The 16,967-nt window shown below is 38.4% G+C and overlaps 2 protein-coding genes across 3 annotated transcripts; both read left to right on the top strand.

Annotated features, from left to right (window-relative positions):
- The first annotated feature begins 462 nt into the window (after positions 1-462).
- Positions 463-1,741, top strand: foxl2l (forkhead box L2-like). The gene has a single exon (XM_055049464.1). It carries the CDS (start codon positions 488-490, stop codon positions 1,271-1,273), a length of 786 nt encoding a protein of 261 aa, XP_054905439.1. The 5' UTR covers positions 463-487; the 3' UTR covers positions 1,274-1,741.
- Positions 1,742-2,423: 682 nt separating this feature from the next.
- Positions 2,424-13,978, top strand: tmem201 (transmembrane protein 201). 2 transcript variants are annotated; one of them, XM_055049462.1, is made up of 11 exons: positions 2,424-2,624; positions 3,595-3,715; positions 3,829-4,023; positions 4,108-4,287; positions 4,448-4,806; positions 4,896-5,096; positions 9,572-9,795; positions 10,574-10,636; positions 10,717-11,007; positions 11,177-11,305; positions 12,526-13,978. In XM_055049462.1, the coding sequence occupies exons 1-11, from the start codon at positions 2,515-2,517 to the stop codon at positions 12,621-12,623; spliced, it is 1,971 nt and encodes a 656-aa protein (XP_054905437.1). In that variant the 5' UTR covers positions 2,424-2,514; the 3' UTR covers positions 12,624-13,978. The 2 variants fall into 2 exon arrangements, with proteins under 2 accessions (XP_054905437.1, XP_054905438.1); XM_055049463.1 differs by lacking the exons at positions 9,572-9,795; positions 10,574-10,636; positions 10,717-11,007; positions 11,177-11,305; positions 12,526-13,978 and having other exon boundaries at positions 2,427-2,624; positions 4,896-9,101.
- Positions 13,979-16,967: the final 2,989 nt, after the last annotated feature.

Genomic DNA, 16,967 nt, shown 5'->3' with positions numbered 1-16,967 from the left:
GTCACGTTGTGAATAGAGAAAATAAATGTGTGCTGACTTGGTTTATCCTGAAACAAGTTCATCTTTTAATGGCATTCTAATGAATTAACGTGCCTGAAGTTTAAAATAGTTAAATAAAGTTCAGGTTGCAAAAGTGTCAGCGATCAATGAGAACCTCTGTAATAAAACGCAATAAGTCCTCATTCAGATGACTTCTAAACAAAAAACAAGAATCCGATTTCAAACGAGAGCTGTCGTTTCCAGAGTCCGAATATGCTTTTGATTAAAGCGCAATCCTTTGACCAGCGGCTGTAAGCAGAAACATTTGTATCAGCTTCACACACCTGGGCACAAACAGCGTGAGAACCTGTGTGACATGAAAGAAGGCGCTTGTTACATTCGTGTGCAATCAGTGGGCGGAGGGTGTGCACCTATGGACATTCTCACGCCACTCAACGCATTCGGGTTTCCATCATCCGGACGCACAGGCGGACAGTCTGGTTGAGCCATGGCCTCAGAGGAGAAAACCTTCGAGACCCAGGAAATGCAGCTGCTGGATATCACCTCCAGCTCCCCACAAACAGACTCCAAAGGTTCGGAGGAAACCGAGCACGAGGAGGGGCCCGTCCGGCCGGATAAGCCGCCGTATTCATACGTGGCTCTGATTGCGATGGCAATCAAAGAGAGCCAGGAGAAGAGAGCGACTCTGAGCGGGATTTATGAATACATCATATCAAAGTTTCCATACTACGAGAAGAACAAGAAAGGATGGCAGAACAGCATTCGGCACAATTTGTCTCTCAATGAGTGCTTCGTCAAGGTCCCCAGGGACAGCGGGGGAGACAGGAAGGGCAACTACTGGATGCTGGACCCGGCTTTTGGGGACATGTTCGAGAAAGGGAACTACCGGCGCCGGAGGAGGGTGCGGAGACCCTACAGACCCGCCAGCCTGCCGTACCTGGCGGGAAACCACATGGAGCATCCAGAGTCCCTCTACCTTCAGCCGTATGTGAGCGGCGCCTGGGCGGGTGGGTACCCCGCGCCGCAGGTCGTCTCCGGATCCACCCGCGGGCTGCCCATCGGCGGTTCCTACTGCGCGCCGCCGTACTTCCATCCCTCCGTTTACGGGGCCTACCCACACCGCCACCCGCCCGTGCTGGTTCCACACAGCGGGTACCCTTATGGAGGAGTGACCCAGCCGGTGAGCCCGGACGGAGGCGCAGTGTCTGTGCCGCAGTTCGCTTCCTACTCGCGGCAGGCGGAGTCGCCGCTGGTTTATTTCTCGGAGCAGTGAGGGCTACCTGCGTGTTTTCCGACCGGCGGCCGCCCGTTCACAGACTCACGATTCATTTCAGGTTCTGCAGGCCGACGTTGGTGAAGTTCGTAAAGTTTACTATTTCATGGTTAAAATATTTTCTTTCTTTTCTTTTTTTTTTTGGCTCTGGACAATAACAGATTTGATTGAAGTTGTTTGAAATTAAATCGATTAAGCTGCCAGAACGACATGAGATAAATACACAGATATTTTATTTCCAGTTGTGTAAGGAAAATGTTGTCAACCTACATATTTTATTAACTTTTATTTTTGTATTTAGAAAACTCTGAAATAGGCTGTTTATGTACTGATGTATTGTTATTTACTGATTTTATTATTATTGTTGTTGTTCTGATTCTTTGAGCTGCTATAATGACACTGATGCACTGACTCGTTCATATTGTTTAAATTGTTACGACTGCATAAATAAAATAATTTTGCATATTGTCACTCATTGTCTCATTCCTTTATGTTCTGCAAATACTGTTCAATTGTAGAATAAACGTTCATATTTTTTTTCTAGAAAACATAAGTAAATATTTTAAAGCAACTCATCTGGGGAAGCGACTTCGAACAAATTTAAAGAACAAATAGTTGCTTATAAAAAAGTTTCCTGGGAATTTCTTTGGAGGTTTATTTGTACGTTTTGGAAAAGAACGAGGTTTAATTCTGAACAGCATGTAAAAAAAAAGTCATAAATAAAAAACTTTAAAAATAGTCACAATCTCAGATAAAGATTTTGGTGCTGCATTTGAGGTACCTCGGAAGTAGTAAATCTGGAGGAGAAAAAAAACTGAGAAAACACAATTTTCCCAGTTTAATACATTAAAACTCCTGGTTTTAATGTATTTTTCATTGGATGCAGGCTTTGTTGTTGAAATAGATGACGAGATTAAATTTAAACGTCCAATTTTAAATTTAATCTCTTTAATTTGTAAAGTAGATAACAGTTTGGCAAAAAACATTACGTTTGTTGCCATTGCGTACCTTGACGGAAATTAGGTCAAATATACCCTCATTTTGAATGTGTGCCCCATTTCCTAAAATGTTTCTGAACGTTCTCCCGGAGAACAGCGAATGAACTGAACGGAACGGAAGTTCCTACGCACTTCCGCTTCATGTCCGGGGGGCGTGAACAACAGGAGTATCTTCACCGCGTGCTCCCTAGCCCAGTGTTTACCGCTACATTTAAAACACTACAACAAAATTTCATCTTAGAAATGGAGAAGTTTAACATGCTGCTGTTGGACTACCCTCAGTTAATGTACGGCGGGGTTGGAGCGACAGCGTTCATCGCAGGCGGAGCGCTAATCTACAAGCTAGCTACTAGGTAAACACTCCGCTTTTTCGGCCATCCAAACCAGCGTCCCGTGGTTTATAACACGGTTAGCAAAAAAAAAAAAAAAGTTATTTGCGTTTAGTTAGTTTTTTAAAGAACTGCTGCAACATTTAGGTGAAGTGGTTATTTGCGTGCATTTTGTCTCGTCTTTAGTACTTGTCTGCGAACATGCGCTAGCCTGCGTGCTAACGATGCTAACAGCTGCACTAACATCAATACAGCTGTAATTGTTTTATGATGCTCAAATACTACACTATCCACCGCAAGAACAAGGGTAGTAAGGTGTTGTCCAATCGTTCCTGGCCCATTCCGACCTTATGAGCTCCCCAGCTGTCAAAACTTTTTCCATGTTTTGTAGCGGAATATGTAAATAAAACAAAATGCCAATACCTTGATATTTGCAGTATTTGTCACTTTTTAAAATTAATGAAATAACTATAAGATTGATCTGATTATGCATCACGGATTTCTATTAACCTAAAAATTAAAAATGACTTTACCTCACTTGCTTGTATGTTTTTACTTATTGATAATGACGGGAGTTCTTAGTTTTAATGCATTAAGTTAACAGGGGGAAAAAAGTCTTCATTTCCACGTTTAACCTGCTGATCAGAAATGACTCTGAGAGGAAATTTATTCCCCTCTTGCCTATTGACTGATGCATTTCTAATCCTAAACATCTATTGTTACTGAGGGTAATGAGTGGCTTTTCCCTCAGTTTACACACATTGTGATTGTCACAACTTTTCTTTTACTGGAGTTGTTGCCACTTACTTTTGTATATTTGACAAATATGTTACAGGTCTTGCTGGCGTAGCCTTTTTAAAACTTCTGCAGAGTGTGTTCACATTCGCCCATGAGTTTTTAATTCTTCCACACCTTCCGCCTCTGGGCTGTAACATAATCGAATGGAATGCTTGATAAATAACAGAATCAACTAAAAGTTGCTTATTGCTTGCAGGAAGAAGCCCGCTTATGCAAATGTAAACTGCTGGTTCTGCAATCAGAACACAGTGGTGCCTTATGGAAACAGGAACTGCTGGGATTGTCCCAACTGTGACCAGTACAATGGCTTCCAAGAGGTAAATTCCAAAACATTTTATTTTTAGCTTTGGAATCTTTATATATATATATATATCACGTAGATGCATTTCTATGTACTTCCTCTGTTTTCTGTTTGCTTTTTCTTTATAAGAATGGAGATTACAACAAACCCATCCCAGCTCAGTACATGGAGCATCTTAACCATGGTGTATGTGGAAGCGTTCCTTCATCTGAGACTCCGAAGACTCTGCAGTGGGTCAACTGTCAAATGCTGCTGTGCAGGAAGTGCAATAATAACCAGACTGTGAAAATCAAGCAGCTGGCTTCATATGTTCCCAGGGATGATGTAAGTAATCACTTTGAAAGCATAATATTTTTTCAAGGGGGAAGGGGGACTCCAAATCTGATCCCTTTTTCTGTCTTTTTTTAGGACAATTACGATGAGGAAATTGAAGCCTATAAGCATCACCTGGAGCAGACTTTTAAGTTATGCAGACCGTGTCAGACTGCAGTGGAATATTACATAAAATATCAAAACCGCCAGCTTCGTACGAGGCTCCTAACCCACCAGCTCCGGCGCTCCCGAGAATCAGACTCCGGGTTTGTGAAGGTGAGTGCAACCAAAAATGTAAATAGATCAGTATAGTAAAGTTTTCAGCAAAAGAAAAAGTCTTATTTTGTCAACTTTTTCTTATGTTCCAATGATGCATTGTTCTTTGTTTTTCTTCAATGAAAGGAGTAGAAATGTAGCCATGTTTTCTCTCCCACAGAGCTCCCATTCTCTGTCCTCACCCACCGGAGTCATACTGTTACGGGCCCTGGCCTTCCTGATTTGTGCTTTTCTTCTCACGACGTTTGTCTATAAATTTCCGGAACAGCCTCTCTCTCCCAATCTGCCTCAGACCTTAAGTGGGGGCGTAATTCCTCCAAAGCCAAAATCCAGCAATGAGTCCACCGCTAGCAACGCCACAGATTTGCCTGTGTGGCAGGGTCTGCTGGACTTCATCCCAGAAAAAGCTGTTGAAAACGCCAAGCTAGTCTGGCAGCACGGCAGGGACAACCAGCTGGCTATAGTGTCCGTGGGCCTGATGACTTGTCTCACGGCTATTTTCTTAGCAGGATCGATGCGGTAAGCGTCCACCATGTCTTTGTTGCTTCTGCACAATATTTTAACTTATAATTTGTAACAACAGCAGCTCTGGTGGTTTGAATTTCCAGGTTGAGGAGGATCGATGCTATGGCCTCTGTCCTGTGGTTTGTCGTCTTGTGCCTCTGCCTGGCTGAGAGCTACTTGACCGACACGCCGAGCTGGATGGACTCAGTGAATCTTGTTAGCATCTCCCTCTGTTGCCTCGTCGGCCTCGCCGCCGCTGCCGCGACTCGCAAGCCACTGGGTCAGCGAAGAGCCAGATATCGAAGGTCAGATTTTGAGCAGTAATACACATTCACATTGTGTTTGAATGTTGAGAGTCTACATGTAGTCTTCTCTGGGTGGTCTGTGTAGCAAGATCGAACATAGCTGTGGTCGGTTTTTCCTCAAATAAAAACCCGCACCTGCCTCTTATTAGATAAATAACTTTTAATTTATCAATCATGGTTTGAATAAGTTGTCGTTTTCTTGCGGTGACTGTCAGACTGATCTCAGAATGAATGATGGCATCTTTATTGGATAATGCAACACTATAGAGCTTATCCTAAATCCAGTCCTATAGAAGTGTTTTAAATGACTTTGTTTTTATTTGAGGAAATCTATTTGTCATTTCTCCCTATTTCACTGTCAATTTTTATTCTGTCCCTTTGCTATTCTGTTGTGAGAACAACTGATGAGATTCAAATTGTAAACTCTACTTAAGAACAGTGTAATAATTTACAACAGACGCATGGTTTACATAATAACTGAATCATGGAAAAAAAAGTTGAAGAGATCAACGATAATTTTAAAAAATTTTCTCCATATTTCTCAAAGGTGGGACAAACATTTATTTATACAATCCATTGTGTGAAACTAACATTTGTTTTACGAGTTTAGATTATTAACTATATAAACTATTAACAAAATCACATTTAAGGTGATAGTGTTGAGGGTCTGTAGTCACATTCCTATCAGTATTAACTACTGTATGTTTTTATAGTACTAGGATTTCTGTTTAAAAATGTCTTGAATGTACTAACTTATATTAACACTACCTAGATGCTTCTGCATGAATTACTAATGTCAACTCTCAAAATGTGAACAAATCTTGGCCTGTATTCAGATGAATCACTCGCAGCTGCACAAAAGAAAAGTTTTACCTTGAGCGCATAAAGCAGCGACTTCTAAAGCTGAATGACCATTTTGTTTCATACAAACACTCGGTATGTTATCTTTGTTGCTTACACACTAAAAGTTGCACATGTAACTTTGACTTTCCGATTAATTGCTTGAAAAAACTTTTACGTGTCATAATGAGCGCTGGAAAAACGTAAAACTTAGTAAGAACTTTGAACTAGCTGAATATTTTAAAAAGCATGTAAACTTGTAGGTAGCATAATGTGGGGACGATGCCTTTTTCAGGCAGATCTTGTTATGTCTTTGGTTTGTACAGTCGCTCTTTGAGACCAGACAGTTCTGTCATATAAATATGTTACATTTCTAGATTTATTTCTTAAATTATGATATGTAAAACATTAAAGATGATCAGGTTTGATATTTTAAATTTTAACCTTTTTCCTTTGCCATAAGTTCTTGCATTTGGCATTATTATTAACGGTGCCTGGTCATAGTCTCTGTCTGGTTTCCTTGTGAATATTCTGACATTTTACTTTCTCCTGTCCTCTTTTAAAACGATCCTCCATCTGTCTCCACCAAAATGCCTCTAATCACTGGAAAACATTTGCTCTGTACAGTATTGTGCAAGACGTTGAAATGCTATTTGTCCGTGGCGATCAACCATAAATTGTAGAAAAGTAAGACAGTATTAAGATTGTTACAGAGCTTTTTTATGGCTTCCTGCACTGTCTCTGGTAATCTGGAAAAGTCTGGAATCCAGCTTCAGCTTTGTGTGTTTTCATTATTTCTCAGTAAAATAAATAGCAAAATCCAGCTAGTTGGCAATTCAGTTGCTCAAGTGTCTAAAATCTAATAATAAATAAATAAATCTGAATCTGAAACATTTGGAATTTTGAGTGAAAAGTTCATAATGCTCACATATTTGATCTTTTCCTCAGCACCTCTGCTACATGTGGCTTTCTAGTTTCATTATAATAGTAGGCTGATGTATGATAACATGTTGGTAGTGGTGATGTCAATTAAAGCAGGACTGCGTTCTCTTACCAACAAACATTCTAAGTCTTTGACACTTGGATTATGTAGTAACATGATTGGATCTGATCAAATGCCTCCATTAGTAAAAACATGTAAAGTGCCTACACTTTTGCACAATACTGTCTGTAGTTATCTAAACATGTTTAACTTGATCATAGCAATCTGATGGATGAATACATAACAACTAAATGGCTTGTTTAGGTTTACTTTGTAGATTAAAACATTGCTAAAGTGTTTTATGGTATTATGTAAACAGAAATACTCTGAAAATGTGGTGCAATGATTACAATACTAATATTCCTCTAATCATCATTCTAATTTGTTGGTACATCTGTACTAACACTAACGTTGCATGAAGACAACACGGCAAACCACACTAATTCTCAGTATTACTTTATTTAACTTCACTAAATGAAAATGGATAATAACAGATAAAAACGTGTCTCCAACTGCACAGATTTTATTTTTTTAGTGCAGTTATTAACTGTAGTGTTTGAAGGTGGCGTTTCTGAGTTTGACAGGTTGTGAAAATCATTAGATTAGAAATGTAGTTTATTGTAGTTTTCCGTATTTATTGCTGTGAATTTACTTTTGGTTATCCATAACTGTGGAAACCCACATATAAATTAGATGCCTTGAGGTGTTTTTAGAGTGGTGAGTATGCTGACATTTGATGCCACGCCTGTTGATTATGAAATTTGCGTTGCAAAAGTATTCACGTCCCTTTGTTTTTCCACATTGTCGCATTACAACAACAAGCATCAGGGTGAATTATTTAGATTTTATGTGACAGAGCAACACAAATTGCTTCATATTTGTGAGGAGGAAGAACATCCTGCATAGTGTTTCATTAATCAATGTTCGTATTTTTGTGTCCATCTGTACTCGGCCTCCTCTATTGATGTTTTGAGTTAAAAGTGGCTTCATGTTTGTGGCCTTAATAACAGAAAGAAGGTTGGTGTTGTCACTTTTACCATTTAAGAATAAGATTTATGAACAATCTCACTCTAAATAATTACAAAAAAGTGTCAATTTGCTGTAGAATGAAATTTCTATTTTTATGGACCACAAAATTATTCTTAAGGGCCGCAAATGATCCCAGGCCGCACATTGGACACCCCTGGAGTAAAGGGCATTGAATTCAAATGCATGTCTCATTTTTCAGATTTTCATCTCTAAAATTTGTTTAGAATTTATTATTTTTCCTTTCTCTTCACAATTGTGTGTTTCACTAAATCCTAGAGGAATATGTCAAATGTTGTGGTTGTAACAAGATGAATGTGGAAAAATTCAAGTGCTTCTTACAGTCGCAGCAAACAAAACTTTCCATACTGTAAGTATTGCAGTACTGAAGGAGAATTTTGCCTTTTTCAAAACCATCAGACTGAAAAACCTTATTTGTTTCTTCAAATGCCAAATTGGTACTTCAGTAATTGTGTTTTACTTATTCATGTAAAAGCACAACTTGCCAAATTTTTACATAATGTGGCCAAAACTGGCTATAAATATTTAGTTTACCTGTTTCGTATGCTGTAATATTAATTATCTCCAGCCTCCATATGTATCTTTTTTGCCTCTTTGGGTGAATTCCTGTATCAGTGTAATAAGCTGACTGTTAGTTTTTGCTAAGTAAATATTAAGCTGTAAGAGCACTGTATTAAAACCCTTATGGTAATTTTCATATATAAGCTACTATTTATGAGAACCAAAAGCTGATTTTGTGTGGTTTAAATATTGATTGCTCCATTTTAACAGCATAATGTTGATATTTTTCACCTTCTCTGTTATTGTGAATGTGTAGCATGTAGCCAATAAATGTGATATTTCATACATGGATGTTGCGGCTAAGTGTGGACCCCATAGACATAAAGGCTGGAGGTTTTTTGTTTGTGTTTTTTTAACAGATTGTCATATCTGTTTCCAACATTTTGTCTCAGATCAATCTATTCTCTGGTTTCTGATCTGTAGCAGCCATGAAAACGGAGCTTCATCACTGTTGAGAGGTTTCTTGGAGTTTGCACGTAGAAACATTGTGTTATGGACACTAGCGTGATCTTGATGTCTGGCTTTTCTTTTTTGTGCTTCCTGTTGTTGGCTTTAATAAACAAATAAATACAAAATTGGCTACTGGTATTTTATTCATCAACCGTCATGTCACATCTGTGCTCATGTCTCTTTCACTTGTTCTTTTCTCTGTGTATGTTGCACTATAAACACCGACTGTTGCATTTTATATCGTTTCTCCACCTTTTTGCAGAGATCAGATCTGTTTTTTGTGTTTTCTTGTGCCTTTGTGTGGTTGGTTTTCTTCTTCATATGCAGCATTAACAACACATGAAGCTACAGCCCCAGTTCGGATGTCCACCTGCAGTGATTTATTGTTTTAGCTCGTTGGGTCTGCTTGCTGTTTTTTTGTCTCAACTGTTTTGTCTGTATTCCAACGAAACCCAGCTATTTTTAACGTTTATTGTTCCATCTAATTTTTCACACCGATTATTGATACTGCCCAGAATCATTTCTCAGCAACAGACCGATTTGGTTCTGATGGTGTTTTCAGCCAGTAGACCATTACATTGCCTTTGTGTTGCAGATACCTTGCAGGCAGCTCTGCAGGCCCACCCTTCAGCTGCCAGCCTCCTCCCTTTCACCCACCCAACATGGCAGACAACTTCATCCTCACCCCACCCCCCAACATTTCTGAGCTTATCAGCCGCCAGCACGGTTCTCGTGAGCGCAAAGCTTCCCCCTCCACTCTGCCCGGGCGCCTCAGCAGAGCCCTCTGCCTCGGGACGGTCCCCTCCCTCACAAGGACAGGTAACGTTGGAAATCTAAATTGGAGTTTATGAAACCATTTTTTTTTTCTCTTTTCCATTTTCAGCTTCCGAGTATGATTCAACTTTATAGGTTGGAGTTTGCAATAGTTCTTTTTGAATAGATTTGAATTCTTGCAATAGTGTGATCAACTCATTAACTTATCATCCCACACGATATAAAAAAAAAGTAAAAGAATGGTACATGGATATATACATATGTATAATATATAAATTGAAGTCAAATTTGTGTAGCACATATCGGGAGCAAAGCAGCTCAAAATGCTTGACACCATAAAAGCATAATATTGTTACCAATTACAAAACAAGCAATAAATATTACATTTTGTCAAACACCGTGAACAAATATACATCAAATATGTTAATGAATGCTACACCACCTACTAATCAAAGGCAGTTCTTAACAGGTGGAGTTTTACCCTCAGTGTTTCAGCATCTTTGCAGTTTTTCAGAAGTCTGTTCCAGATCAGAACTGAATCCTGCTTCTGCATGTTTGGTTCTGATTGTTATGGCAAAGAATAAAACCATACCACGTATAACAATGTCCTGTCAAATTGCAAATTTGTTATTTGCACAAATCAGAATAATTCTGAAAATAAAAAAATCAAAACTTTTAGGTGAGTTTTTTTGTGTGTTTTCATGGTGTTATACTGGTTTTCTACACAAAAAGGAAACATGACAAGAGTTGTTCTTGGCTAACAAAAAGGGGTATTTTCTATTTATAGAAAATTATTTTCATTTTGTGTTTTTCTCATCTTCAGGTTCTGGCTATCTTTTTAGTGGTAGTAGACCTGGATCACAATACAAAGACTCACCATCGTCAGGTACCAAACTCTTGTTTTCTCTGATGCCACAGTACAGAATGAGGTTGTTGTTTTTTTCTTCACCGGTTTGTTTTTCTCAGATTACTTTTCTCTGAAGTCCGGGAGCCACCCGTCATCCCCGGCCCCTTCTCCCACCCCTTCGGTGGCCGGGTCGGTCACGTCCAGTTCTGGTTCAGCCAGACAGCGCCGTCCCCTCATCAGTCCGGCTCGCCTCAACATCGCCGGCCAGAAGCTCCGTCTTTTTTCCAGCGAAGCAGATCCCAAGCGCTTTTCTCCACCTTTGTCCTCGTTTCCTTTTTGTGTAGAGCCGACACCTTTGATTTACAGCGGCTGCTTGTCACGAGACGTCTCTCCTTTCCAAAGCCAGAATGGTAAGAGTCTATGGTTGACCTGGACAGAGTAGTGTTTGTTGTAGGCTGCGTGTAGCACCACTAGATGGCAGTGTAGAACATTGTCAAGCCTGAGTGTGTATAAGGCTGCAGTTTATGACATGGCTGAGATGCGAGCGGTTTTGGGTAATTGGATGAGATTGTTTTGTAGATTTAAGTTGCTTACTGAGAGATGGAAGTGTGATAGAAGAAGAAGAGAAACAAAGCAGCTCCTCGGCATCCTCCGCCTGCCAGGTTGGAACGACAACACAAAGTCCTGAGAGCTTCACTCCTCAAAAAGGTAGGCAGTCTTATTTGTAAGTAGAAGCAAGAGTAACTCATTAAGTCAATAACTGCTGATAAAATATTTTATCCTACACTAATCTATGTTGTATTATTGGTCATTTTATCCGTTTTATTCCCAGATGATCAGTGCATGAATTTACAGACAAAAAAGCTTAAACAGCGACCACTTTTTTACTTTTTTTGTCATTGTCAGCAAAATAATGGTAGTCAGTGTTTGACTGCTTTTGTGTTAGTATTTGAACTTTTCCACCCAAAATGCATAACTTTATTTAATTCTGCAGGATCAAATTGCATGTTTTAATATATATATAATATATGGGACTGTATATTGGTGTACATTGGCCAATGAAAACCATACTTACCTGTTTCCATTTAATGCTGTTCACTCTCAAGGATGGACTAATTATTTGTAGAAAAGATTTTCAGCTGCTTCCATTCACTATGTTAGAGACGGTTGTTTGACACCTGTGCAAATAATAATAATATTTTTTACTGATAATAAAAACAGTCACAGCTCATGCAGGAATTTCAAGGTCTGTCTAAATGTTGCCATGTTATATTTTTTAATTGTGTTAATTTTGATAATCGGCCATATCAACATTGGAAATTACAGGGCAGATTAGGTTTGACCAGAGGACTTTTTGAACTCTTTGTTTCTACTGACTGTAGAAATACCTATAAAACTTTTTCTTGTGCGCCTCACAATAGTCCTGGTGTTTTGTAAAAAAGGCTGAGCTTTGTGAACTGAGTGCTCACAGGTTGTAAATGTTCTGTTGTTGTTTTTGTTTTGTTTTTTTCAGGATGGAAATAAATGTAACTATTGTGGTCCCTCACACTGAGCATAATTAAAGTTTGCCCTTTAAAGTGTTAAAGTTGGGAAACCATTTAGATGCACATATAGTTTTTTGGGGTAATTTTTTTTTTAAAGCAGTATTATCCTGAGAACTGTTCAGTCTTATGCAGATTTCCCCACCATTAGAAAACCTGCAGCTTCATGCTTAATTAATGTGATCTGTACTTATTTACCAATTCCCATCATCTCAAGGTCTGTCTGGGTTTTATGGTAAATGGAACTACAGCTATATTTAGCGATTTTAACCTTGGTTTAGAAGAGTCCTGTTTCTGGTTTATTGAAATTTTAAATACTGACAACAAGCAGACAGGTTCCTGTTGCCAAATTGAGATTCTTCTCTCTTTTTTTTTTTTTTTTCTCAGGTTTTGTGAGACATTTGATCTTACCCTCGGTTTTATTGACGAGCCTGACTGCCAACCTGCTGTTCGGCTGCTTCTATCTCTACCACAACTGGGGCTGAAGCTTCAGCGAGTCTGCTGCTGGTTTTCTCATGAACTGAACAGAAAGACTGAACCTCTGGACCTTTTTTTATGTCTCTGGCCTCCAACACCAGAACCCCAACCCCACCATCTGCTGGCGTTTGACTTAAAAACAGCAGATTTCAGGAGACGCGTTTCAGTTCGAGTAAGACCTCCTGTTTTATCTGGATTGAAAAAAGAGAGCATGAACAAATTGGCCGTCCAAACGTGGGTTCCGACACCCACGTTTGGACGTGCGCTACGTGCACGATTGAGGAGATGCCGATTGGGCGCTGATGGGTCACATGTAGCCTGCTGGCACTGGTTGTGATGACTGGGTTCCTTTCATTAGCAGGAAATCTTTTCTGTCAAAATGAAGGGGCTCGCTTTGTTCCTGAGATGAAACATGTTGCGTTTTGAAATGTAAAGACATGTGGTGTTGATGTGTATTGTTATGTACATTCATCTGCAAAACGGTTCACTGTTGCTCTGTTGTTAACTTCACCTAATGCAAAGGTTACATTTATTCACTACTGAAAAGGTTCTCAGAAAATAAGGTATCTTTGTTTATATGTATTTATCCAGTCAGCCATTAGCACCATCAAGAAGAATATCTTTTTTTATTGTTGTTATTAGTATTTAGTCATTGCTAGTTTCCTTGCTCTGTTTGAGTTGATTATTTAGTTCTCGGAATATGTGGGTTTATAATCGTGTAACATGAGTACGGGTGTTTTGGTACATTTAGTGTGAATGTTGATTTAATGTAAGTTACACTTGTGAAAATTGTATCGGACTTTTTTTGGTAAATAGGGACTTTTTTAGTTCTATTTAATTTTTTGCTGTGACTTTTTTTCTTAGAAAAATGATGCTAATTCGAACTTTTAATTAATCTTTTAAGTGATTTGTAGCAATGTAAAAAAAATGCTACTGTAAGGTCTCTGAATGACTGTTTAATGACAGATGCATGAAGCTATCATTGGGCAGCCTTATGGTTTTCAATGTACTGTTCACTGAACCGACTGATGCATTTATACTTGAAGTGTGACGGTCTTACGTTTGAAATCATGTTTAAACAGAAATGATCTTTTCTACTCAAACAAGATTAACCTCAGAGAGAAAAACATTTTTTTTATTTGTTTCAAAATGATTTTTTTCTTATTGGTAAAATGAACACAGTGCATGTTTGTTTTCTTTGGACGTCACTAGTGCTAAAATCAGAGATATTGATGAGATGAAGTTGTCTGTTTACATCAGTGGTTTGAAGGTTTGTGGTTCTGCTGTTCAGCTGAGTGTTACTCTGGTATAACCATCATGTACCAGTGCTTTTTTTTAAATAAATGAATATTTTGTAACTCAATTTGTGTTGTTCTGCTTTTCTTTTTTAATCCTCTGATGCATGACATACTGACTATTCAGTCTTCCATGAGTGGGTCTTTTTTTTAAATCAAAGCGTTTTTATGCTGCTTTTGTTATTTTGATTCAAAATAATGTTTAGTATGATATGTTTTGCTGTGTTTTATTTCACACAAGTATTATTCCATGTTTGAAATATTTTCTTTTTTCCATCAAATATATTTTCGGTCTTTAATTTACCGTGCTGTGCTGGAGATCCTGGCTCACAGTGACGCATTCCTGCACAGATTCTTGTCTGGGGACCCAACATTTTACTGTTTTGACCTCTGAACCACTTGGTTATTGCATGTACCAAATGACCTTATGTGTTGTTCCTTCACGCTGAAAAAAACCATTCGTCCTCCGACTCGGAAAGTCATCAAAGTTTTTTCTATTGTTCTAAATTGGATAGTTATTTAAGCATTGAAGCATTTTCAGCCGTTTACGTGGGTGAAACTGGGTGCAGAAGATGTATCCCATAATAGACATTGATGTTCTCCAAATGGTTCACTGGATGTGTGAATATCTTATGGGAAACATCCCACGTTTCCAGATGTCCCAAAAGGTCTGAAAAGAGGAAGAAACTCTAAAATATTCTATAAATTGTTGATTCAGATTAAATCTTAAGAGCCTCAACTTCCTGCCTGTTTAATCCGAAGCAATGAAGACGACAAAGAAAAATGATCTGAACACTTTATATTAACCATAAAGTCATTGATATGATGTTAACGCGTCGTGTCATGGCATCACTTACACTGAAAGTTTGTTTTTTCATGGTTGAAGATGGTTTTTAATGAACTTTCATTACTTTTGTATTCATTTACCCCGTTGATAGAAAACTACTCGATACAAAAAGCCACTGTCAAACCTAAAGCCTTGAATTTCTTTGTTGTTTTATAAATTGTATCACTCATAAAACTTTTGTTCCCAATTGCATTTTTCTGTTTTAGATGAACGTAAAATCTCTACTTTGTGTTCTTACAAGCACATTCACCTGAATTCATGGTTGTTTGTGACAAACAGAATTCTTCTCTATGGCGTCTCAGTTTATTTATTTATTTTTTGGCCCCTTGCCTAAGCAGTCTTTCTGCTGACTCTGAAGCCTCTGAGAATAAAATGCGACCAGATAAACTGCTGTGGCATCAACTCAAAACCATAAATATGTACATATTAAAATAAATATCTGGGTTCTGGTTAGAAACCTGTTATATCGCTTTTACATCAACAGATTTCCTCTAAAACACATTTCTGAGCAAAACATCATCAATGGGATTATGTGTCAGAGTGTAAGGTGTTGTACTCTATTTTTAATCATTCAGTTTTATTTGTTTTCATATGCATTCAGTTTTTTTTTTTTTTTTTTGTTGTTACGGTTCATATTTCCACCATACCTGGTTGATTTGAATCCTGGAGACCCTCCACTGGAAATTCAGTTGTGTTAAATATTCCATTTCCTTCGTTTCTAAATTCACTTTGGTTTTCCCTTTTGTTCTAAATAAGTAAATGTTTTGCTTCCTGTTTGAGTTTCTTACTTGTCTGACTTGGGCCCCCTTCTCTGTAACTCTCAGAATAACCTTTTCTCGGAACTGCCTCTCTTATTTAACCTCTCTGAACGACCGGTTTCAAAAGAGGAAGCTCCAGCCTTCGCTGGCTTTGCTTCAAGCCGGGTGGTTAAAGGAGTCCAGAAAACAGCTGGTTTTTTGGAAACATGTAAACAAGTTTATTATTTTATGGATCACATTGCCCATAAAGGGCGTTTCTGCAGCTTTGCTCGCAACTTGAGGAGGCTGTCATTCTCTGGACTGTTAAGATAAGACTATGGTGGTATTAAGCATGTTGGGGAAAAAAACTGACATAAAACAAAGACACCCTGATTAGCCTTATGATGCTAATTTTTAATGAGGCATCATATTTTTTCATATAATCCGATATGAAAAAATATTTGAGTAGAACTTGCTGGTGTGCTTCGCACCATTTTAGAAATGACTTTGTAGCTTTAACCAAACTGAAATGTTGTTTCCAGCCTGTTCTTGACATTCCTGAGATTGATGTGTTGCTTTGTGAGGTCCTTGAGACCGCTTCGAGTTGTCAGACAGATTTTATTGCTAATTTCTCGGACCATTCCATCCAACGACAAATGTGTTTTATTTCTGAACCATACAATGTTCTCAAGTCTTTACCTGTGTTTAGGATCACTCAGGGTTATTGAGCTTCATCTACTTTCCCATCGGCTCTGTTTCCATATGAGAAAATGTCTGCGTCATGATTCCTCCATCGCTGTGTTTCGCTATGTGGATGGTGCATTCAGGGTACGATGTAGAGTTTTGCATTCAGGCCACGAAGTTCATCTTAGGGCTCGTCTGACTAGAGCACAATAGTTCACGTTTGCGGCATACCTTACTTAGCTTATTGAAGTTTGCCACTCTTTTGTTAGTACTTGATATTTTTCTTCCTGCACAATTTATTTTTTTTAGCAGATTTTCCAGCAGTTCTGTTTTTTTTCTTTTCCTCTAATGTTCATCACACCTCTGAGGCCTCATCATGTCAGATGGGTTTATACCGACATTAAATTACACTCAGCAGAATTCCAGTGTAATTACTCCTGAAATTAGTAATTGACCTGGATTTTATTCAGTAAAAGAGGCTAAATTCAAAGGCACCGTGCATGTTTCAGATTTGTTTTTCAAAAAAAGAAAGAATGAAATAGAGTGAGGACGTTTCTTCCATATTAACAATTAGCTACACATTTTCTTGTACGCAAAATTTATAAACAATTTTTTTTTTTGCATTATCGAGAGTTTTAATTTTTTTCAATCAAAGTTTGGAGTTGCAATGCGAAAAAATATGTGGAAGACTTTAGGTGATTTGAATGCTTTTGTTGGACACTATGAGCACTCTAAAATCTAATTCCTGGACACCATTTATGCTTTTGTTGCACAATGTCTCCTAAATTG

The sequence above is a fragment of the Poeciliopsis prolifica genome, unplaced genomic scaffold (genome assembly GCF_027474105.1).
Source record: "Poeciliopsis prolifica strain line A6 unplaced genomic scaffold, Auburn_PproV2 SCAFFOLD029, whole genome shotgun sequence".
NCBI lineage: Eukaryota > Metazoa > Chordata > Actinopteri > Cyprinodontiformes > Poeciliidae > Poeciliopsis > Poeciliopsis prolifica.
The sequence above is the reverse complement of the archived record's forward strand: the minus strand, read 5'-3'. Positions and strand labels throughout refer to the sequence as shown.